At 45.6% G+C, this 23,928-nt stretch overlaps 1 protein-coding gene across 12 annotated transcripts in view; it reads right to left on the minus strand.

Annotated features, from left to right (window-relative positions):
• The window catches only part of MYO9A (myosin IXA), a 171,949-nt gene that overhangs the window by 19,472 nt on the left and 128,549 nt on the right, over window positions 1-23,928 (minus strand). For 5 of the 12 annotated variants that reach the window (XM_015639046.3, XM_015639045.3, XM_015639041.3 and 2 more), the window contains 13 exons: window positions 21,998-22,117; window positions 17,512-17,587; window positions 13,114-13,257; window positions 12,416-12,455; window positions 11,427-11,549; window positions 8,220-8,300; window positions 7,218-7,328; window positions 6,122-6,244; window positions 5,482-5,631; window positions 4,941-5,251; window positions 2,396-4,015; window positions 1,011-1,092; window positions 303-518 (listed from right to left, as the gene is read on the minus strand). In XM_015639046.3, the coding sequence (XP_015494532.1) occupies window positions 303-518; window positions 1,011-1,092; window positions 2,396-4,015; window positions 4,941-5,251; window positions 5,482-5,631; window positions 6,122-6,244; window positions 7,218-7,328; window positions 8,220-8,300; window positions 11,427-11,549; window positions 12,416-12,455; window positions 13,114-13,257; window positions 17,512-17,587; window positions 21,998-22,117 (3,197 nt within the window). The remainder of the gene's footprint in view (window positions 1-302; window positions 519-1,010; window positions 1,093-2,395; window positions 4,016-4,940; window positions 5,252-5,481; window positions 5,632-6,121; window positions 6,245-7,217; window positions 7,329-8,219; window positions 8,301-11,426; window positions 11,550-12,415; window positions 12,456-13,113; window positions 13,258-17,511; window positions 17,588-21,997; window positions 22,118-23,928) is intronic. The other 7 variants (XM_015639042.3, XM_015639044.3, XM_015639039.3 and 4 more) reach the window with 5 other exon arrangements.

Genomic DNA, 23,928 nt, shown 5'->3' on the forward strand with positions numbered 1-23,928 from the left:
ACGGGAAGTGCGGTGGGTATCTAATCAACCCAGGAGCAAGAAATAGAGTTTGGATGGAGCTCTGAGCACCCTGGTCTAGTGGAAGGTGTCTCTGCCCATGGCAGGGATTTGGAATTGAGATTTGAAGTCCCTTCCAATCCAAACCATTCTGTGCTTCTGCGATTCTGTGACTTTGCCTCAGTTTCTGCTGTGCTTTCCAAATTTACCCCTCTACAGCATCCTTGGGAGTGGGGAAAAGAAGCAGTAGAGGGATGAGCGCAGCTAAGGTTAGCAAAGAAAGGCTCCCGCAGCTCCGCAATTACCATTTCGGAGTCACTGTAACAGGCCTGCCCCAGGCGGGCTGCGGGCACTGCCTCGGTGTGAGGAGGGTGCTCAGAGGAGAGAAGGAACTCAAAACTGCCATCGAAATCCTCTTCCTCCGTATCCCCCTCCCCATCAGCAAAAGTACCTCTAGTCAAGAAATCGGAGCGCGTCCGCGCCATGCGGGCTTTCTTTTTATGGCTCGGTCTGGGCACCTGCTTGACCAAAGGATAAAACAAAATAAAACGAAAAGAAGGGTTTTAAAGTAAAAAGGAGATTCTACCCATGTAGCCTAAAGATGTCTCTGAGTGCCACTGCACCCCATGGAGGGGATGCAGTATTGTGTCTGGTGAAAACAGTAAAGGACCAGGAAGAACAAAAACTAAGACAGGACGGTGAAAATGGACAACCATGGGTGTTACTCAAACGGACGTTAAACCAAACCAAGACAAGACAGCGTTGGACAGTGTTTGCCATCAGGATCATGGGATCCTTTTATCCAGAACTGTTACAAATTATTCCTACAGTCTTTTTATTTTAAAAGAAGGTGTGGAGGTTACTGTGCTGTCATATCCCCCCTCCCTACCCATGTCCAGCAGCCCTTGTGCTTCAGAGTTCACTTCTTTGAAGCTTTTTAGGGAAAACTGGTAAAATAAGTTATTTTCCCCCTCTTTCCAACAGAAAGAAAAAATAAACAAGTCACAACTCACCTCGCCTCTGCCAGACCCCGGCATCTTAAACGGCTTCCGTGCTAGTTCACCCTTGGAAAGGCACTGATGATTTGCCTCTCTGCTGAAACACAACAGAACAGAGATCTTTCATCCTCTCCCAAAAGTCTTCCTACCACACTAGCCCAGCTCCTGGGAGCACACAGTCCAAGCAGTCAAGACTAAATTGCAAGTCAGAGGTCATGGGGTTTTGGAATTGCTTGGAATTCTTCAGGATTGGACTTAATACAGGACAAGAAGAGAAAACATTCTGCCTGTCAACTTTATACAGCAAGGTGGTTATGGATTGTACCTTTGTACTTTGGGATTCTATATGTACTTTGGGTGACTATTCTGTTGCAGAGCAAAAATTAAAATTCTTAATGTCTTTTTCTTCCTGTTCCTTGTTCATGTTGTGCATGAACCAGGGAAATAAATTTTAAACAGGAATTTTCTGTTACAATGGCACAGAAACCACAAGACCACTACACTTGGAGGTACCTTGAGTTACCAGCAGTCATTCACTGGGAGCTGTTGCCTTGGAAAGGGTGCAGCAGGATTTAGGAGGGGGGTGACTGAGATCCTTTTTGAGCTATGTGGCCAAAAACACCACAAAATTAGCAAAGCACCTTAAGCAACACAAGAGTGGGAGCAAATGTCCCAGGATCTTGCTGTCATCTCCAGACCCTGGAGCAGCAGCGAGGTTGAGCACTGAGCAACTGATAAGTCCATTACAGGTGTAATTAATTACATATGTGAATGATACAGTCTCCAAAGAGCATTCACTCCCAAACTTACTCTGGAGAGCTGGTGTTTTCTCATCTGCGATGGTCAGAGTGTCCACATGGCTTTGCTGGATATATTATTTATGTGGTAAACAAGGAAAATCCTGGATTTTTTGCCTCATTGAGTCATTTCTATTCCAACTACCCAAAAATCCTAAGAATTTATTCATTGTGTTTTACCTTGAGAACTAAACTCCCGTTCATGTTGGGTAAATAAAAACAGTATTGAGCCTGTTTATTGACTCTCTTCACCTTCTAATGTCCATGATTATCTTCCCTGGATTATATAAAGTTGTAGGAGACTGAGAAATTGTATTCCAGGTCTTTTTCCTTTCCCTCTGACCTCCACCTCCGTATTGCTAGAAGATCAAGAACCCTTTGTTTAACTATGGGGTTTGTGCAGACTCCAGAAACAACATTCTGGACCCTTTGTACAATAAGGTCCTTAGCACAACAAAGGGCCAATGGAGAAAGCCTATGGAGACAGCCTAGGAGAAAGCCTAGGAAAAAGCCTAAGAGAAAGTCTAGGAGAAAGCCTAGGAGAAAGCCTAGGAGAAAGCCTAGGAGAAAGCCTAGGAGAAAGCCCACCGTCTCTTTACTCACTGGAGGCCGAAGGGATTGTCTTTTGGCGTGAAGAACATGGAGCTTGCCCTCATCTCCTCAGTGGCCTGGTTGGGCATCCGAGGTTGCCGGAGGCGTTCTGTCCTTGAGAAATGGCTGCCCGGGTGGTCCTTGGGGTCCAGAGCTGGTTTGGAATGGCAGCGGGGTTCCACACCTTCTGTTCGCTCCACAAACATGCTGACAGGTCGGTCTTTGGGGGCACTGTGGGCTGGAGAGCCTCCTCTGGTCCCAACAGTGAGACCCCTGATGTCCACTGCTGAGGTTGGAGCCACGCCTGGGGTGGGGCAGTGCTCCCCTCTGCTCTGTGGGTGCAGGATGAGGACTGACTGAGGCCGGCTGTCTGCTTTTTTGGCTGCTTTGAGGGAAGGGTCCTTCACTCTGCTCTGCTCTGTCCTCTGCAAAGCCTCTACCCTCCCTTGCTGCTCGAAGGCTTTGCGCTGTCTCTCCAGAATTTCCTTCTGCTGACGGATCTGCTCCATCATCTCCCTCTCATTTTGCAGCTGAAGCTGCTTTTGCCTTTCCTCCTTCTCCACGTTGAGCTTTTCCAGTCTTTTGATGACAGAATCTGGAGAAAGGGCCCGTGCTGCTGTCACTGTCCCATGTTCCTCTCTCTTGGAAGAGGGTTTCTCCTCTTCCTCTTCTCCTAAGGCTTTGCCCTGGTCTGGCTCAGAGTCCTTCCCGACCTCAGAGAACATAACTGTCCTTTCCTCTCTTTCCACTGCTTTCTTCCTCAGGTTATTTTCCACCAGCTTCACCTTCACATTGTCTTGTGGTGGAACATAGAAAGTTGGGAGGTTGCTGGAAAGGAGGGTTTCTCTTGGGTGAACCTTTATAGCATCCTGGGGGTCACTGACCCCATGCTCCCTCCTGGTGAGGTTATCGGGCAGCGCGGTGTCTGCTGGGGTCTGTCTGCAGCCGGACAAATCGTCCCCATCCGCTGCACAGAAAGGCTTCTCCTGCAGCTGAGCCTGGGGACTGCCGGGCAGGGAGTCCGTGGAAAACGACTGTACATCATGCTCGTCTAAGCTTAAAGAAATGAGTTTACTATTTGAGGTATCTTCACTGCTTAACAACTCGAAGCTCCCTTGAGAGCTCTCACTCTCCGGGGTTCCCTGAGGGGAATGCAATGCCTCGGACACCAGCTCGGTGGCCCAGCGCTGCTCTTCCGAAGGTGACAGCCCACCCGTGGAGCGGACCTTGAGCAGCTCCAAACTGAATTTCGCCTGTTCCAGTTCCCGCATCCTTCGGCTTTCCCTCTTTGCACGAACCACTTTTTTCTGGTTGAGATCCTCCAGTGACTTGGGCCTCTCTCTCACGATGATCTCCTCCTCGGTGTCCATCCCGCTCTGGCTGCTGGCTCTCTCGTGCCTTTTGTACAGGGAGGTATCCAGCGGGTCCACGTGATTCACCCGATTATTCTCCATCAGTGATTTATGCTGTTCTACAGCTCTCACTCGCTCTTCAAATGAGCTGTCCTCCCACTTAGATGGGTCAGAGCCCTTAATTTCCAAAACATCTGCTTCCAGTCCATCCTCTTCTCTACCTGCCAGGCCATTCTCCAAATGCATCTCTTTTAATTGCTGCTCTTTCAAAGCTCTAAACCTGGAAGAAAGCAGAAAACCAGGATATTCAGCCCTGTGACCACTCAGGACCCTTCAAGGCACTGCACTAGTGTTGTCTCATCACCACCACAACCATCACTTCACCACCACCAGCATCTCAAGTGACCCTCCTTGCACATCTGGTGCAAGACAAGGCAAGGCACGTTTGGTTTTAAACTTTCTCCTCCTCTGCCATCTCTGCTACCGAAGGGCTGCCCCAACGCACCTGAAAGCTCTCCTCATGCTGATGGCAGTGGGTCCAGCCATCCCTGGTCTAGCTCCTTCATAAGCTGTTGGAGCCAGAAAAGCTTAACCCATCACACCCCCTTGGCTTCTCCATCTTCGCCATCCTTCCCGGACTGCGGCTGGAACAACTAGCAGGGACTTGTGCCCAGCACCAAGAGCTCTCTGCAGCTCCCAAATGTTCCAAGTGACGTTAAGGTGCTCCCCACCTTGCAGGCAGCAGCTCTGGAGAGTGAATCGTGACCTATCCCCCAGCCAGAGAGCCAAGGCATGCTGGAAAGCCTGTGCCCTCCGCAGTGGCTGGCTCCGGTATCCCTTGTCCTTGTGAGCCAGCACAGCAAACACACTGGTGAGGCAATCTGAGTTAAAAATAGGCTACTTAAACTGGTGCTGCTGCCAAGGGGAAAAATAAAACCCCTGTGATTATTTACAGCCTTGGCTTTGCACTGCCTACGTGCTCCAACCTGAAATAGGCTCTGCTTATTCCAAGAGCAGGACGTGCAGCTAAATTGTTAGAAAGTGTGGGCAAACAAAGGATCGGGGCAGGTGGGGAGAGGGTCATGGATGTGACAAGGGGACCCTGCCCTGTGTAAGTCACTGCAGTGCCTCGATTCACACCAACCACCTTCCTCCCTCTGTGAGCATCACCAAAACACATCACCAAAAAGGTTCCTGGGCGTTACCTTTGCCGTGCCAGGTAGCCCCGGCAGGCTGCCTGCAGGCACACGGCTCTGCTCCTGCGGGCTGTGTACGCCTGCCGGCTGCGGTGTCCCCGCCAGGCTGCCTGGATGCTGGTGGCCGCGGCGTGCCGGCGCCTGGTGTGTTCCCGCCAGCAGCTCTGGATGAGGTGGGCTGCAAACTGCATCTGCAGGAACCTCCGGCGCTCCACAAAACCTCGCCAGTGGCTCTGCAGGATGACAGCGGCTTTGCTGAGAACCAGAGGGTCTGGGCATGGTTTGCCTTTTTTTCGGCTCTGGTAGCTACGCCAAAATCTCTGCAAACACAGCAGGGGATTCCTTGTAATGGGTGTTGTGTGAAGATGGGACAGCACCTGCCTTCATGCAACCTCTCCAGCTCACCCCCCACTCCCAAATTATTACGGCAGTAGGAGTGCATCCTGACTGCCAAGCTCCTTCCTTGGACAGGAGACCTGATTTCCCCAGGGGCTCTGTCTGTGGGATTTGGGGATGGTAATCTGCACTGGAATCCAGCACCAGCACCCACCTGTATGCTGATGGCCGCGTGCCGCAGGCTCAGGAACTGCCTCCTGCAGAGCAGGCTGCGGAACCAGCGCTGCAGCAGCGTGATCCTCCGCAGCACCTCCTGGTGCAGCAGGTCCTGCAGAAGCTGCCGCTCCCGCTCCTTCATGAAAACCTGGCCAAAACAACCCCAAAAACACTAGCATGGAAAGCTTCCCACACCACAAGTCAAATGATTTAATCCTCTTGGTTTCTGAGTCCTGGGTGCTCCCAGGAAAGTTGAGGAGCTGATTTTTGTGAAGGCACCTCTAACAGGTTTCAGCCGTTTCACAACAGCCTGTGACTGTCTAAGCTCTAAATTACAGAGCTTTCCCCTCAGGGAAGGCAAAATGAGGACCATCATATCAAGTCTACACACACACACAGATTTTGGAGGATATGAGGTTTTTGAGGCTGCCTCATTACAATCAATAAAAAACCAGTATTATTCCTTACTGTTCTATGTTAACAGTATCAAAGGTTTCATTTAAATCATTGATTTTTGGTAGACAGAAGAAAAATAGTTTCATTAACTAAAACCATATATAGATACTAATTTATCAGACAGAAATACAAGCAAATGTTATATCTGTGTTTTAAATGCTGAGCTGAGGGTGGACATTTACCATTGTTCTTCCAACTTGGTAATTGTCTAGATTGAGTTTTATCTTCCTGAAGAAATCTTGGATATTGTGCTTAGATGGGCTGATCCCTTGTGGCAAAAGGACATGGAAATGGTTCACAAAATCCTGAGAAGGAAAAAAAAAAGCAACACCAAGATTTGGTTAGTTGGGTCCTGCTGCTTCTTTCTCCCATAAATTACAGATTTGCTCCACTGGCCACATGAAACGGGACCTCTGGAGTGAGCAGAAGGACAGATAACATTTTATGCACTGGGGAACACTCAGTTTCATCCAGCATTTGTGGTTTGATGGAAAGACATCAAAGCAGGGACCCAGCAAGGTTCAGACGTTTTTCAGCGTGGGAGGAGAGGTTCTGCAGGAGCCACAGGGTCATTCTGAGGAAAAAATGCTCCAAATCCCCAGCAAGGGCCACTACGGAAGGCGGATACCAACATCTGCAAAACATCTCTGAGATGCTCCAGCCATTACTGCTGTAAGGATTCAAAGAGTGAAGGAGGTGCTAGAGGATAGATCCTCCCAAGCAAGGTTGGGATCCCTGCTCCTGGCACAAAAATATTTGAGTTTTTTTATTTTTCTGAACAGCTGCTGTGCAGAACATGATGTCTGCCCCAAAGCAGCTGCAGGCAGGAAAACAATCAGCACCAGCAAAGCATGAAAGGACCGACATGTACACAAAACCTGGCAAACATATGGAAAAGAAGAAAACAGGAAAAGCTGCCTAACTCCAGCAGTTCAGAGGATGCCAATCATCCTCCTGATGGGACACGGCCAACATGACAGGGCAAACACTGCTCTCAGTAATTCCAGATGCAGAAGAGAACGTGCAAATCAGACACTTTTTTCAAAAAGGGAATCCATGTTGCAAAAAAATACTGATTTTGTTCAAAAATCATGGTGCAGGGGGCTCACAGCCCTCCCTGAGCTCTAGATTGGCTCACAGGCAGAGAACAGCCTGTTACATCCACTGCCTTCCAAGAGCTACAAATGAATTACCCTGATAAAAAATGAACCAGCAACACTCAGACAACTCTGTTAATGATGCTAAAGGTGATGGAAGACAAAGGCCATTGCACTCAACCTGGAAGGAGTATTTGCAGCTGTATCCTGACTGGCGAATGCGCACTGTCTCCAGCATCCCCGTGTAGCGCAGCTGCCGGAGCACCAGGCTGTCGCTGAACCGCAGGGGCAGCTGGAAGGGGAAAAGCAGACCAAGGATGAGCAAATATTTCCTTTCACTGAAACTTTTAAGTGTGGGGATGGGTAAAGGGTTCAGCAGACGTAGCACATGTGCATGACACGCACATTGTCAGTGATGCTACAGCAGGGAGGAAATGTGGGTCCCCAGGAACTGAACTAATCCCACTGGGATTGAATCCTGTTTGCTTCTGAGTCTTTCAAACAGCTAACTAGAGAAATAAAGCCATAAAAAAAGATTTTTTGCATTTGAATTGAATAACACCAAAGGGCACAGTTAATGGGTGAGATTTTGAGCAACTAAATAATCTCCAATGCAAAAAGCTTCAGCTTTAAAAGCTTAACCTGGGTAAAACTGAAGGATTAATCCACAAAGCATCCCTACATTTTTAACTGAGGGTCCTTGGTCCATGACACAATTATGTAAAGTCAAATTTAAGAAATATGAGTCAGTGTGATCAATGTAGTTTATTCTAAAAGTATCTGCTTTTACTTCTGGAAACTTTATTTTAAGGAAGCTTTAGAGCTCAGACCCAGCACAAGTGAATTCATGGTTCTATAAATCTCTCTTATGGCTGGTCAGAACCTTCAAAGGAGTCAAATTAATTTTATTAAATTGAATTAATTAAATTAAATTGATTAAAACAAATCTATTTTTCATATAAATTAAAATACTATGTTTGCATACACGTATTTCTACAAATATAAGAGCCAGTGCAGTTTATCAAGAGTGACACCCAAGTGATAAATCCATGCTTCCCCTTGCTCAAATCTTCTAAATCCAGCTCAATTCGAGGCTTTCTTTCCTATTTAACTCCCTGTAAAAATGGACAAAAGATTCCCAAGCTGATTTCCAGCAGGACTGCTCTCACAGGATGGCATTTACCTTCTCAGCGTTGGATCGGATGCACTTGACAAAATACGGCTCTGCTTGGCCAAGGGTCTCCATCAGTTTGTTGAGGGATGCCTGCAACAGAGGAGACACAGGGAAGGGAGAGGAGAACAAAATATATGAAAATCCAAATGTTTAAATCATAAACAAACATAAACTAGAATTAATTGTGAGCAAATGAGGCACATGGGAAATTATTAACCAAAAAGAGTGTTTTAGTAGAAGCAACTTGGCTGATTTTGTCTTTGCCCCCAACAAAGAAACCAAAGATAAATACAATGCTGGGCTGGATTTTCAGATCTCTGGCTCCCCTGGAGCCCAAATTCCCATCCCACTCTACACCACAAGCCTCTTCCTGCCATGAGTGAGAGGTCCAAGACAAGAATTTACACCTGGCACCAAACAACCACTAATTGTTCTTTAAACAAACTGAATTTCCCTTCCTCAAAAGTGACTCTAGGCAGGATTTACTTCTGATTTTTAATTGTCAAAACTTTACCGTTGGCTTAAAAATGAATTGTTCTTAATGTAAGTTTTGCCAAGGGAAAACTGGGAATTTACAATAATTTTTGAAGCCTGCAACCCTGAACACTTCAGAGGTTGTTTCTAGAGAAGAACTTCAGTGCTGGCCTGCTCCTGACTGAAGGATCACTGAGAATCGAGAGGTTTCCTGGTTCCATTTTTCTATTTCCCCTTTTTTACTCATCACCATTAAAAGTCTCTCCCATAAAAATGAATTTACATTGGCATCACTGTACAGCCAGCTGCTCCAGCGGGATGTCATGCTGAGTTATCCCTTCACCTTGCAAACCTTTGACTTTTTGGGATGAATCAGCTCTTGGAATAAAACCAGGCTGAAACCAGAGTGTGCTGAGTCCATCGGTGCTGGCCAGGCTCCTCAGCCACATTTTTTTGCTTTAATAAATACTTTGGGTATCTCTAATTGCTGAACACATTACAAACATGACATTGGTAAGGTGCTACAGCGTTCATAGAATTCACATTACTCCAGATTTTAATAGAGTTTAAAATTCAATCACTTAAAGGATGTCCTGTTATATTTACTGTAAGCAGAGTTATTAATCCTGGAATACAGGAGTTAATAAACTGGTGTGGTATTACAAAGAAGCATTTTGCCCACAGATAGCTCACAGGAAGCCTTTTTCCCCTTCTGATAATTTCAAAGACATCTTTATGGGAAGCCTTTCATGTTTAGAAAACTTTGTTCACAAGATTTCTTCCAGGATTTTGGAAGGAGCAAGGCATGGATCCAGGCACGTGTGACACAGCTGTGTTATGTACATTAACTTCATGCAAATATTGCTGCTGCTGTCCCAGGGAGCAGCAGGAATACCATGACGTGGCAGACCTCTGCTGGCATGCTCCTGGTTTTCTTAAAATCTGAAATGACTCTTTTTTACACAAAAGAAGCCCATGGGGAGCTCTCAACCAGCAGTGACACTGCAGCATCCTGGGGTGCTCAACCCTTTTGCTGCAAGCCCAGTGAGCAGAGTGCTCCCAGCGCTGGAAATGGTGGGAATGGGATGTGCTGGAGCCACAGGAGGGGGTATTTCCATTCCCCCATCCTGTGTGAGGCAGATGGTCCAGGCACCCTCTGCCATCTGGTGGCTGGGACTCTGCAAAGGACACGTGAGGTCGCTGGATTAACCCTGTGCCCATCTCCTTTGTCCCTCTGCCAGCAAAACTTTCCAGCCACCCACTTCTTTTCCACCTGTACTCAGCCTTTTAGGAACTGTTCCACCCCGGTCTCCAGGGCACCACCTGCACGTGGGGTCAAGGGGAGCTCTACAGTTTTGGTATGCTTTACTTCTCCATCCTGAAAGCCATCCTGGCACACACTCCCAGGCACTATTTCCCCTATAGATTACCCTAAGTATAGGGATAATGGAAATCCATAGGAGATGGAGCAGCTGCAAGCCTGGTGTTGAGGCATTAGCCACAAAGCAGCATTTCATCACAAAAAAAAAACCATGATAGGAAACATTTGTGTTTCCTGCCTGTGACCCAGTTCCGTGCACCGCAGTTTTATTAGTTTGCTCTTGATTAAAAAAAGCAATGCTGCTGCTTCATCCCTCAGAATGATGCTCTTTAACAAGTGCTCAAAGAAATTAGGAGTCTTTGATTTGAATGTGCTGTGAAAGTATACAAAAAACATCCATTGTGCCTCCCAGAGCTTTTCAGAATTTTGTAGGGAGCATAAATAGGTTTTGGGAAGGCTTTTCTCTCCAAGACATCCCTGTTTCAAACCCTCCATGGGTATGAATTAAACTCTGCAGGAATGAATTTTGACCAGAATACCATTAAATTAGGCAAGGCTAAATATATATATATACATATATAAATATACAGATGTGCATTATGCAAATTATAGATACACATGTATGTGTGCATGTATTTTTCATGATTTAATCTTACCCACACCTATACACTGAGACTTTCTAAATATAAACCACATCTCCAAAAAAAACCCCAGAGCAGTCAAAATTACAAGTCAAAACCAACCCAGACTTGCTTAGAACCCAGATTCTAAGTGAAAAGCTGCCTTCTATTATCACCAGCTGCTCGTGCACATGTCTTGTAGCAGTTTCCAAGCTGTGATGCACATATAGAACAATCACATTTAGGCTGGAAAAGACCTTTAAGATCATTGAGTCCAACTGTGAGCCCAGCACTGCCAAGCCCTTGGAGAATTATTTTCCCTGCACCAAGCCCAGGGATTGCTGACTGGCACACTGCACCGCCAACACAAGATCCTCCTCTGAATTCACCTGCTTGCCTGGAGATAATGCAGCAGGGTTCTGACCTTTCATCTGACCTTTCTGCCCCTATCAGAACTCCCATTCTGTCTCAGAACAGATTATGCTGCATGAGAGTAAAAAGACTGCAAAAAACGTGGTTTGGTGATTTTGTGGTTTCTGGATTTGGAGAAAAAGCTCCACAATACGAGGTACCAGAGGACAGGGATGCACCAACATCTCCCTCTGCAGCTCATCCTCATGTCCCACCTATCATCCCCATCCTCACTCTTATTTCTCTCCATTTGCACCCTTTAAATACTGCTGTGTCTCCCAGTTCCCTCATGCCCTCGGTGGGATTCATGGCCTAAATGCTGCAGGGGATGGGGCAGGACTGTGCCTAGAGCAGCTGCTTCCCCTCGCTCCATCAAAGGAAAGGGCTCACCTGGAACTGGGCGCTGATGCTGGGTGGTTTTTTCTTCTTATGCAGGTGGAGGAGAGATTTGGTAATGCGGTCGTGCAGCGTCAGGTTTGTGAGGTGCTTCAGGGACTTCACATCCAGCAAGTGCTGCAGAAAAAGGAGAGAATCCATAGAAAACCCAGATGTTACCATCACACCATCTGCTACATCCTTCCTTTACCCTCACAGGCAGATTAGTTGATGTAATCTCAACAGGGAATGCTGAAGGATGGCTTCCCTGTGAGGGTGGGCAGCCTGGGCCCAGAGAAGCTGTGGCTGCCCCTGGATCCCTGGATCACCCTGGGACAGTGGATGGTGTCCCTGCCCACGGCAGGGGGAAGAACTGAATGACCTTTAAGGTCCTTTCCAACACAAACCATTCCAGGATTTTATGATTCTCCTCACTGTTAATGAGCAGTTCATTGATTAATTGTTTCAGTGTCTCCCCAGGTACAAGATGGACATAGAGAGGAGTAAAAAATGTATGGTCCTTTCCTGGTGCTCTGCTCCTGACCAGATGCAGCACCAGTGAGGACCACAAAAAGCATTGTTCTTTTAGGGACAGCAGATCTCCTGGTACCTCTAAAAATATAATAAATGTAGCCAAGACAGAGGGAAAGTAACAAAGTTGTTGTCTATCAGGAAGTGATCAGCTCTCCTGCATCACTTACTTGCTCATTTTAGTTTCGAGAGATTTGGTTATTAAATTTCACCAGCATGTATGTACTCCTCAGGAGGTAAAAGGAGCCAGAGCAGCTTCAAAGAGGATGTAAGTGCTCTTATTTCTCTTTCCCAGCAGAAATCAGGGCTGAAAACCTTTGGGTTTATATAAATTAAAGAGGCCTGAACAGAGCTGAGTTGACCAAAGTCTTGGTGTAGACACAATAGTCTTCTTCATATTCAGCAGCATCACATCACTGTGCTACAGCCTTAACCCACAGACCACAAGGGGGAAAAGGTTGCTTCCCACTCACCTTTGGGAGACTGGGTTTGGATTTGAAGTTCTTATTTCGCCTGGGGAGATAACAAATGGCTCAGGTTAATCCACAGTGCAGCTGTGGAATGGAGGAGTTTATGAGACCAGCCCCTCCAAACCCCACTAGCAGCTGCTGCCCCTAGCTGGCACTGAAATGGGGCTGCCCCTGCATATTGCAGACTGAGGGGAAATGGATCCAGGTCATGGGAATGGTTACATTGGAAGTGATGGCACGCTGGGAATTTGGGAAGAGCAAAGAAGCCAAGTCACAAAATGACTGACCAGGCTCCTGCTTTCCAATCTCCATGTTCATTCCAGCCACCCTGGGATGCTCCCTGAACCGTCTAAGAGGCTGCAGTGTGAATCATCAACATCACCTGCCCAGGTAATTTACAATGGAAACTTTGATATGATGTTAAAGGTGTGACAACATTACATGGCTGCTGTAACTCCAGACTGGTGTGACCAGCAGGTTTGTTCCTTCTCTTCCTTCCTTTGTCTGTCATTCTGAATGAATGAGACAAGTTAAATCAGACATGCCAAATGTACTGGGGTTGCTTTGACCCAACTGGGAAACACCTCCAAGTCTACTTGGTGCCCTGAGAGTTTTATCTCCTGGCTATTTACACTCCCCTAACTTCCCATGCTGCTCATTATGCTCCAGGAGCAAGCCCAGATCCCCTCCTGGGTACTGACATGAGGATGCCATGGGCCCTCTCCAGCAGTTTGCTGTTGGTTGCATTGACGAATATCCCATCTTTGTCCAGGAAGGTGCCAGGGCTGGCAAGCCTGTTGTGCCTCATCCCCATCCGGCCATTCCAGCCAACTGCATAGGAATCCCTGAAACACCAGACAGCGTTAGGAGGAGATAAAAACACAGTTCTATGAAAAAAAAGAGATCATAAAATAACCCACTGGTAGAAAACGAGCTGCTGCTTTTTTCTTTCCAGTTTTCATTCACTCCCATGGGATGAGTCCCTGGTGCTAGACAGACATTGTTTACTAAAGCACCTCTCAAAGATCAAATAGTCACAAAAGGAACAAATTGTCAGCAGGACAATAACAGCTTCCAGCTCTCCCACACAGAAACCTTGAGTCTGCAGATATCTCTAGATACCAGAGGTGGTCTGAAGGACATGAGGCCATGATATCTGGTGCTGACTCTGTCTCCTCAAATTCACACAATCATTCCATTAGGAAAAGAAAAAGCAAATCTAATTTGCAATAAACTCCTTATTTGCCACAAAGATGGATGTCAGCCCCAGATGGATGGATTGGTTGACCCAGAATCATTCTCTGGGACCTGATTACAGATCAGTCACTCAATTTGGCTCCCGCTGCCATGGAGCACAACTGCTGTGGTCTCCAGAAATGCTCACCTGGCTTCAGAAGGGCTAAAGGGAAGGAGTAGAGGAAGCAAAATCCTCTCTTGGAGGGATGGAAACAGATACTTGACCAAACTACACATCAGGACAAGCAATTTCCAGAGATAAGGAGCATTCCAGTGGTATCTGGGGGACATGAAGCCCCTTATGGACAGCATCCAAACAAAATACTTTTGTCTTGGTGTGTTTTTAGTGGTTTGTTGGGGGTTTTTAAATTCTAAAATTTTTTATCAGTCTTGTAGAAATCATCATACAAAATAAAAGCAATCTACGGAAGGATGTGGGGCCTGGAATGCCCATCCCTGCCTGCCCCCAAGTTATCTCAGACAGGAGGAAAAGGGACAGGAGGAGACTCCAGGCTGTACCAGGTCATGAGGATGCTGAAGGACACGGTGCTTTAAACGTGGCCTCAGGCACCGGCTACTTCTGAGGTCTGACAACAAGGCAGTCCTTTGATTTGGAGGAAAGGCAAATCTCAAGTGCCACATGGAAATTAAAAAATAAAGGATGTAAAGCTGTATGTTCAGCCAGCTCAAAACCTGGAGCCAGATCCTCAGAGCAACGTCACCTCACTGCCTCATCTGAGCACTTCCCAAATTCCTTGCTGATCCTATTAAATCAGCATTTTGACATGGACCACTATTATAAGGAAGGATTGATCACAGCAAAGAAAAACCCCTGGCTAAGTGCTCCAGGACCTGCTTTCTTAAGCATTCCATTCACAGATTGTTAGAGAGAAGTTGGAATATCCAAGTGATCCCTCCTGTTCACCTTTTTTCTCTTTACATCCATCCACCAAAACCCTCCTGTTTGCAGGTGGGGAAAAAAACCCCACCAGTTGATGGGAACCACTAAAGCTCAACAGCCACCTTTGGGATGTACAATACCATTAATCCTGGCCAACCTCTCTGGAAAACCCTAGAAATTCCCATGTGGATTTGAAAAACCCAAGAGATAAAATGACAGCTCTGATGGTTGTGGATGCTTTAGGATGGATATGTTCACATGCCAACAGATGCAGGCTTTTGGTACTTCAGGGTCAATCACCTCACTGAGCCCAGCCAGCTGTTTCCAGACCAACACTTGCTCAGACACCCCTGCACATAAAAGTGTCACTGGTGAGCACAAACCAGCAGGATCCCAACCAGCCCAAGTGGTTTTGGTTAGGCATGGCCTGGCCTTCATTTCTCAGCAGCTGGGGAAGGCACTTGGAACATCTGCTGAAGCCTGGTTTCCCACCCAGCATGTGCAAACCACCTGTCCACTTTTTTCTAAGATCAGAGGAGAGCACTTGGCTTCCTAAAGCCTCCACAGAGACTTCCTGAGTGATGTCATGCCTCAAAATTGCTTTTAGAAACAGGCCTTGAGCTATCCTGTAGGATGGATGCATGACAAGACTTATCAGCAACCACATGATCATGAGATGGCTTTGAAAGCAATTCCTGTTTAATTTGGAGCTGTAATTGCTTGCCAGTTGATCTGCTGGGAAGCTGCTAAAGCAAATCTCTCTTCCAGATGTGTTACCTGCACTCCTGTGCTCACCTCCTCCTGCTCAACAAATGCCATTTACCTGAAATACCAATATTCATCAAGTGGGACACAACTCTCCAGACCAAGAGCAGCTACAATGAAAGGGATCAAAATCACCTGCCTACTCTGAAAGCCCAGCTGGACCTTGGAAATCTTCTGAGAAACCTGGTTTGTACTTCCAGAAGGATGGGGAAAAGGAGACATTTGGGAATCCATTACTGATGATGCCCAAGGGAAGTGAAGATCATGGACCACGCTACTGAGGCACCACAGGAGGAGGAACACAGGAGTTAGGATGATTCCAAAGGCCCATTTTCTGCACATAAAGGCTCAGATTAAGGCTGCTGATAGGACACAGCTGCTGAGGATGAGGAAGGAAAACACAGTTCCTCAATTCTGGCTGTTTAGGCTGACTTGTCTGCTGTGCTGGCATGGGTTAAGTCACATAAGCAGAGCTGACCACACGCTGAACTCCACAGTAAATAAACACATCCTCCTCTTAGCCTGGGTCAGGAGGAGTTTCCCTGCTTTTAGAATGTCCCTTTGCTGAGATAATTGAAATATTTTGAGCTACAAAAATGTTGGCAACCCAAGTCCTTTTAGACTCCTAAAGTGCCTCCAAAGCTGGAGTTGGGCAGTCAAGAAAAGCCCTGTCCCAGTTCACAGATGTTCTTCATGTGGCAAAGGTTGGAGAGAGAAACTGCAGGACTCCTCTTATCTACAAGGGAAGATCTCCAACGGGACAAAGTTTCACATTACGTTATCTTGAGGGAAACTTGCACAATCAGAAGTGCTGGAAGCAGGGAATGTCACCTCTGGAGACACCAACCTTGCCTGGTTTGAGTGTTATCAAGCACCGAGTGTCATCACAACCCAACCCAGCAGAGCCCCAGCAGCTGCAGCATTACAGAAAGGAAAGGAAGGTGGCAAAGACTGAGGTGAGGACAGCCAGGTTCCTTCCCAGGACAGGGTGACACTGCTTGTGGATTTCTGCTCAAACTCAAGAAGTGGCACAAATTTATGAATTCAATCCCACCATTTTAAGTAAATCCCATTCTCTCTAACCACTGAAATGGACCTGTAATGATGTGAGAACATTCAGTTCTCCTTCAGGAGGGTGCCACTGCCTCTCTCAAAGGGGAGGAATTCAGAAGAGGAAGAACATTCTTCTAGAAAAAAAGGAACTATGTGTATCTAATTTTTGTTGTGGCTGTTTGGCATTAAAAGCCATTAAAAATGAGCCTTCATAACATCCTCGAAGGATATTTAATTTTGTGGGATGCAAGGACTGATCTAATGGACACATTTCAGGAGACAAGATTCAGACTCCTCTTGACTTGTTCTGGGCTTCTCATAAAGACACTGGAATATCTGCAGCCCCAAGCAGTGGTTGCAGGAGCTGAGGGTGCTCCTTCCCCAGCTCAGAGGGAAGCAGAGAGGCACCCTACACCTTCAGAGGGGTATTAGGAAAATCAGACCTCCTGGGATGTGTGGAGGAATAGCACAAGAGTAGCTGAGAAAAGGATCAGTGCCCAGACATGCCTTGGAAATGAAGACTTTGGCTTCACAAGCAAGTTAATTCAGGAACGGGAATGAAAAAGGCTTTGCAGAAGAGGCACAGATCTGTATCTCAAGTTTAGATCTGAGTCTCGTTCAGTAGCTGCTTAAATGGTCAGAAACTTCAAGGAAGGAATTAAAAATAAAAACATACATAAAATCTGTAAAAATCAATCAATTTTGAAGCAAATGTGCTTTTTTTTTTCCTCTTGAAAGCAAGCAATCATTTGGCAAAGTACCATCTCAAACCTGTACCTTCCAGGTTTTCCACATTCCAGGGTGCCTGGAGCCACCACATGCTGCATGCAGTTCTGCACCCAAACCTGTCCTCCTTAAATGACTATTTCCTTGATATTGGCACATTCATTCATTTTTTTAAGCTTCTTCTCCCCTCATAGTACACCCACCACCACCAACTGCTGCCTCTGACACACGGAACTTGCTTTCCCTGACTGCTGTTCAGTCAGGAAAGGTGTTTAGATCCCATTATATGGCAGAGAAAGAACGAAGAGAAGATTGAAAGGCGAGATGGGAGAAATGTCAATAGAGCCATTTTTAGGTACAGACAGTGCCCTCCCACCCCAGATTCCTGGCCATGCCAAGGTGGAAGCAGAGGCCTTACCGTGGGCTCCTCTCGTTGATGGTGTTGACTCCCTGGAGGTCTGAGAGCGGCGTCCGCGGGCTCTTCCGAGTGATACCTGAAGCAGCACATGAAGAAGACGTTTCCAGCTGGCTCATAGCCAACAGACAATTAGCAGAGCCATCCCCACAGACAATTAGCAGAGCCATAGCTGAGCCCTGACTGTGGCGCAGACGTGTCCTGGCACATGTTGGGCACAGCCGGGTGCCAGGGATGCCATCGCTCCCCGGTGCCACCTCCCTGCCAGAGTCATCACCCTTTGAGTAACACTCTTTGCTCCAGCCTCTAATTCCCCTCCCACACACACCTGGGGTGCTTCAGGGGCACGCTGTCCCCGCCAGAAAATGGGGTGAGGGAAGGAGCTAATGGGGGGGAGCAGCCACTCATGTTCTCCGTGTCCAAGAGATTCCCAAGCTTTCCACTGTGCATGGGATAACCCAGCTGCATGGGCAAAACACCTGGGCATAATTAGAATGCTTGAAAAAATGGGCATTTACTCCTTAGACACTTCTCTCCCTCCCTCCAAATATATGGACATGTGCAGCAAGTAGGAAATACTTTATACAATATTTCACAAAGGCTTGATTGCCAATTTAGCCTATATCCTTTGATACCTGGAATAATTTATCTGTAATAAAATATGTCTAATAAAACAATATATTAAATAAAGTATCTATTTTATATTCAGCCAAGGAAGATGCCACACATGCTTACAGTAGCAGCTGTTGTCTTCCCCGAAGTGGAAATGTTTTGTAACCAAGCACTTATGAAGACAATTTTTGTAGACAGCAAAACACTTCAAGTCACCAAACCACAGAAATGTAAAGATCTGATAATGTGGAGTTTGACATGAAAACAGCTGAGCAATTTTATAACTGTCTCAAAATCACTGCTGTGAGACAGGAAAAATCACAGATCTCACCTCAGCATGGGGAAAAGGTGTTTAATTCTACCCTGAGACATCTACAGTGGGAAAAAACAGGGGAAATAAAGCTTTCTAAAAATAAAAAAGTCTGAACTAAGGTTTGTAGCAGGACAGGAGGAAGCAGTGGCATATCCCCTCCTCCCCATATTTATAATTCCACTATTTCATGCAGCCCAGGTGCTGAGCTGAAAGATCTCCTGGCAATTTGTTATTCCAAAAGATGAACACAAAGCAAATACTCTGAGAGCTGAGCCCGTCCTGCTGCTCTGAGCCTGGAATTCCTGAGGAGAAGCTGAACTCCTACCAAAGTCAATGGTGACTTGAACAGGACATTTACTGCCTTCCTTGCCCTGTTAAGGTGTTGTAACAGCTCATCTTGAAGATGAACAGGAGAAGCAGTTCATCTTGAAGTGGGCAGGAGATCCCTGAAAAGGTTGATGGTCCACCTGATTAAGTTTTTGCATCTAAAGGTGCCCAAATATTCTGGACATGGAAATGCCAACAAAAGAAAATTTGAGGGTGTGCTGCCCCAGGTCATCTTTGAACCCAGCCTGTGGTCCAAAGCAGGACCAACCAAATCACTCCTGCTGAGATCTGGCATCTCCAGCACTGGAAGTTTTTGGAGAGCATGGCAGGAAATGCATCCGAGTGTTTAACAACACCCAAGCTCAAAATCCTTTTCAATTCTGCTTTTTGCCATTTAAGCCATTCTTGGTTTACATTTCTTGTCCTAGGAGTGTTCTTGTACCTCTTTCAAGACTGGCATTTCTGTGTCCAAAGTCCTGATTTAGAGCACAGAAACTCAACTGTAAAAAGGGAAAAATGGGAATAACCAGGAGTCTGCTTAAAATGTTGCATTAGTAATTTGTGTAGCTAGTTTTAGACTAAGAAAGCATCTAATGTCTAGCTGGATCTATTTTTAATATAGATTAATATATATTAATACGCTTGGATACTCCCCTGTTAAGGCCCAGAAGGCTTTTCTTGTCTAAAGGAGTCCATGAAAAATGGGATTTCACTGGTATTTCCAAGATTTCTTAGAAATTCTTTTTGGAGCAAAATCTGTCTTCCTACCATTCCCTGCACTCCCCACCAAAGGAAAGGTCCAAAACACTTTCCAACCCAACAAGTCAAGCTGAAGTGATGAAGACAAGGTTGCATGAAATTATCCCTGCATCCTTGCATTGCCCAGGAAAAGGGAATTTCTATTTCAGGCTTTCAGGTAACAGCTGCATTTAAACTGCATCGTGGTTCTGCCAGCTCAGCACCTTAATTGACTTGTTGATTGACAAAGGTCACAGTGCACAAGTTGGGTTAAAGAGAATTGCTTTAGATACACCAAGTATAAAGACTTTTCTACCTTGTGCCATCACTTGGCTCTTTAAAGAAGCAATACAGCCAAAAAAGCTGTCATGTTTCTTATTTCTGGGAAATAAAGGGGCTTTTTATAAACAGAAGGTAAAAAGGTCTTAGACTTCAGCTGGTGAGTCGCACCTGGCCTTGAGGATTGTGTATGGTGAATATGGGCTATTAAATTGCAGGAATTGATACTCAGCAGGAAAGAACAACATGTGAATGGCAACAACCTCTCACTCCCTTCATCCAGCTCAGATACAGCCTGATCTGCTTTACACTTCAGGCAGAAAATTATTCTGATTTTTCAAGCATATTCCCCATCCTTCAGCCGGAGTGTTTCAGCAAGACAGACTGATTTATCAAACAGGCCTTTGCTCTCGTTGAGAAGAGTTTTGGATAAGCCCTGTCTACTCCCTATGGGTGAATGGCAACCAGCAGAGCTCCAGTCTTGAATCAGAGGTGTCTAAACCCAGTGCCTTGCTCTGGAGGGACTGGTGGGCTCCATGGCTCCAGGGAAGCAGCTGATGGTAAGGGAAGGGCGACCAGTTGGCTCCAGAAGCTGAATACCAAGGGACCGACAGGGAATCTCAGTAAACTCATCAAACCAATTTGTTTCTCTCTTTGTTCAGAACTAATTGCAGTTCAAGACAAGGAGATGACCCTGGTTCCAGTCTCAAGGATGATGTGGATGTATAAGCTCATCTGACTTGTGGGAAAAGCTGAGTCCCCGGGGCTAAGATTGCCATGGGTGGGTTCTGAACCGGAACGTTACGCACGCTCCAAGCCCACCTCAGCTTTCCAAGGCTGGGAGCCCGGGGAAGCAGGAGCACACCCCATGGGAAGGTGGAAGGATCTCTGAATGCAGAACATGTATTACTCATTTGCCTGGTCAGATGCTAATTCACAAACTGCAGCAATGCTCTTCTTCTTAGACCCATTGGTTGGATTTATCCTAAGAAATCTCAAATTGTGTGAACTAGTCTGTGTTAGTGAGGTTTTGAGGTTCCTGCTTCCCACTAAATTAAAGCTATAAGTATCGCATGAGTTGTATGAATTTCCTTTTTCCCACCTAAGGAACTGCAAACTAAACCCCTCAAAATTGCCCATATTGTTGAGCCAACCTAAGAATTAAATTGATTCATTAATTGCAAGTAAAATTACTCTGCTGATAACCACTTTCCTTTCCAATCGTTTCTTAGTAGTATCAGTAAGGTCACTTAGCACGACACCACTTCATAAAATCTAAAATCAAATAAAATTTAGCATCACTCCTTTTTATTTTCTTACAGCAGCGTTGGGAACTAGTAGGGTAAAATAATGTAGTTAAATTAAGAATGAAAGCCTAAATTAAGACCTAAACCACCATTGCTCCCCCAACCCCACATGCTGCAGGAAGCACAGACATCTCACAGAAGGTTTGTAACAGGAAACACATATTTATGAAGATTTAACATGCACCTACTGTACTTACCATGCTCAGCTCTACAAAAAAAAAGGTAGTTTCCACTTACACCTAAATTTCATGAAGTTTAAGGAAGTTGGGCTGAAGCTTTGCCCATGCAGAGAAGCTCTATTTCTGTCAGCTTTAACACACAACATAAAGGAAGAGAATAATGGTAGGAAAATAATACATCTAAACATGAGAGCACCAAATATCTATTTAAATATAAAAATGAAATAGAGTAGTGCAGGCAAGAATGTCCATGTTGTCATGCAGGATGAGTTTATTACATGACAGAGGAGTGAAGATGAAGAAATGGAGACCAAGTGCATCATTCTGTAAAATAACATTGACAGTGCCTCTGTTTTAAGTAAAAGCCCTGGGAGACATTATTTTCACAAGCTAAAGATATTTCTGAAATCCAATGAAATCCAAATTAAATTGAATTCCAGCTGTACCAGCCTTGTATCAGGAATATTCTTTATTAATGTCAGCGAGTAAACGGGGAAATTGCCAACAAAATGATTTTTGTCAGATCTCAAGAGATATCGGTTTGCTTTTAATTTGACTCTTCCAACTCTACCTAATATTTCCCAATAGGCTCAAAACTGCTCTAAGGCAGCTGGTTTGATCATGGAGCACTCCTCAGGCCTGTTTTTTATCCTTTCTACATGGAATGCACCTGGTTTCCATTTCTGGACGTGTGAGTGTGGTATCAGAGGGGAGGGCGGGTGGTGGAGCCTTACTGTACTTCTCCTCCTTGCACCTCTGCAGGATCTCTAAGCTCCTCTGATGAACTGGGTGGTGGAGAAAGCTAAAACTATCCACACTTTTCAAAACCGCACATGGCACTGCATCATCATGCCCTTGGGAAGCAAAATAAAAACAAAAAATAATGGAGAGAAGAGAAAGATTTTATAAGCAGAAATCAGGAGAGGGGAAGGAACAAGCCCGAAGGAGCTCGAGGGTCACGCGTTTTTGCACTTGACACAATTTAACTGTGGTTTCCTCCGCACTGAGCTGTGGCACAGGAGCCATGGGCTGGACTACATCCCAGTCCCAATTAAAATCCTCATCAGACAGAGCATAAACGCTTAATAATCACTCCAAGATCATTTGGGTAAAAAGAGGATTATTAGATAAATCTTTACTTTTATGAACTTATTTTTAAAGTCCTTTCCATGCCTCTGCCTGGTGTTACCCACAAATCCCTGTCCAGATGCTCCATGACACAACCACCTGGAATTCTCATTTTGCATCTCAGTGCTACATTTTGGCAATTAAAAGGAAAAACAGAAATTATTTGCATTAAGCACCATTTCCACATTCCCTGAGGGAAGAGAACACAGTGTCTGGAGATGGGCAGGATGGGTTTGGGTTGGAAGAAACCATCTATGTGTGGCCAGGAGGATTTCTGATGCCCAGCTGTGAGCAACAGGGTGGCAGAGAGGTGACGCCAGTGACAATGTACCAACACACAGAGCCTCTCTGCCATTGTTGGGCAAGCCCAGGATGTGCCACACTCCCAGGGAGGTGTGGGGAGGTCACCATGGAGTCACTTTGTGCCAGCATCTACGGCAGCATTTCATAGCAACACATCAAACTGTCGGAAAGGACTGGTCTGCATCTTCTGCAGGAACACGGTCAAGGAGCGTCTTCCTCACCTTAACACCAGTGAGACCTCAAACACCAAGCTTTTGGTTGCTGTCACCTTCATTTGGCAAATGCAGCCTTTTTTATTGATTATTTTGAGGGCAGTAGGTGTTTTTTTTTTGTGATCAGCTTCAGGAATAAATCTGCAGAAGCCAGTGGGATTATTTTTAAGCAGGAATTATCCAAGGAACAACCCTTGTTGTCCAAATCCAACTGCAGAGCCCATCGAGGACAGGCATGGCCTCAAGACCACAAAACCTTCATTGGAGCAAGGGTATAGGTCCAGCAAAACCAAGTTTCTGCAGAGTAGTTTGTATGAACAGCACCATTTTTTCCACTAATTTTCCATTAATTTTCCATTATTGCTAAGAATTAGAGGGTTTTGCATAATAAATGTATATTGATGACAGCAGAAAAAGTCAATCATCCAATTTTCTTTCCTAAAATGCTTGACAGTGTTCCTTTAATCCAAGTTCACAAACAAATTCAGTTCTAACATGCAGTTCTATTGGACCATTTCAATCCTCATTGATAAACTTAGTGATAAGAAGAATGAAAAATCAAATTATTGAAGAGTTCCACCCTTCAGCTAAGTACAGCTTGCCTGATCCTGGCTTCCTTCATTCGAGGAGCGTTGGCAGCACTGTAAGAAGCATCACTCAGGCAGAACACAAAGGTACCAAAGAAAATTCACAGTGACACCACTTTGCTGCTCTTCACCTTCAAGCTAACGAGGACAATCACACAATCACCAAAAGCTGCACTAGGAGGGTATCAGGAGCACAAGAAAAGAAGAGTCCAAAAAGCCAGCAAGAAAGAAATGCTGATTATCCTTCCAGAAGCACCTGCTTGGCATGGAGGAGACAACCAAAAGGATGATGTGGAAAGGAAGCAGAGCAAAAATTCACAGAGCTGCTTAGACATAAGCAAGGGATTTTTCCAGAAAATCCCTATTGGGTATTGCAAGTGTAAAAGCACAAGAGATCCAGTTGGAGCTCAGACAAAGAGTGCAAAGAACCTTTAA

The sequence above is a fragment of the Parus major genome, chromosome 10 (genome assembly GCF_001522545.3).
Source record: "Parus major isolate Abel chromosome 10, Parus_major1.1, whole genome shotgun sequence".
In the NCBI taxonomy this organism is placed as follows: Eukaryota; Metazoa; Chordata; class Aves; order Passeriformes; family Paridae; genus Parus; species Parus major.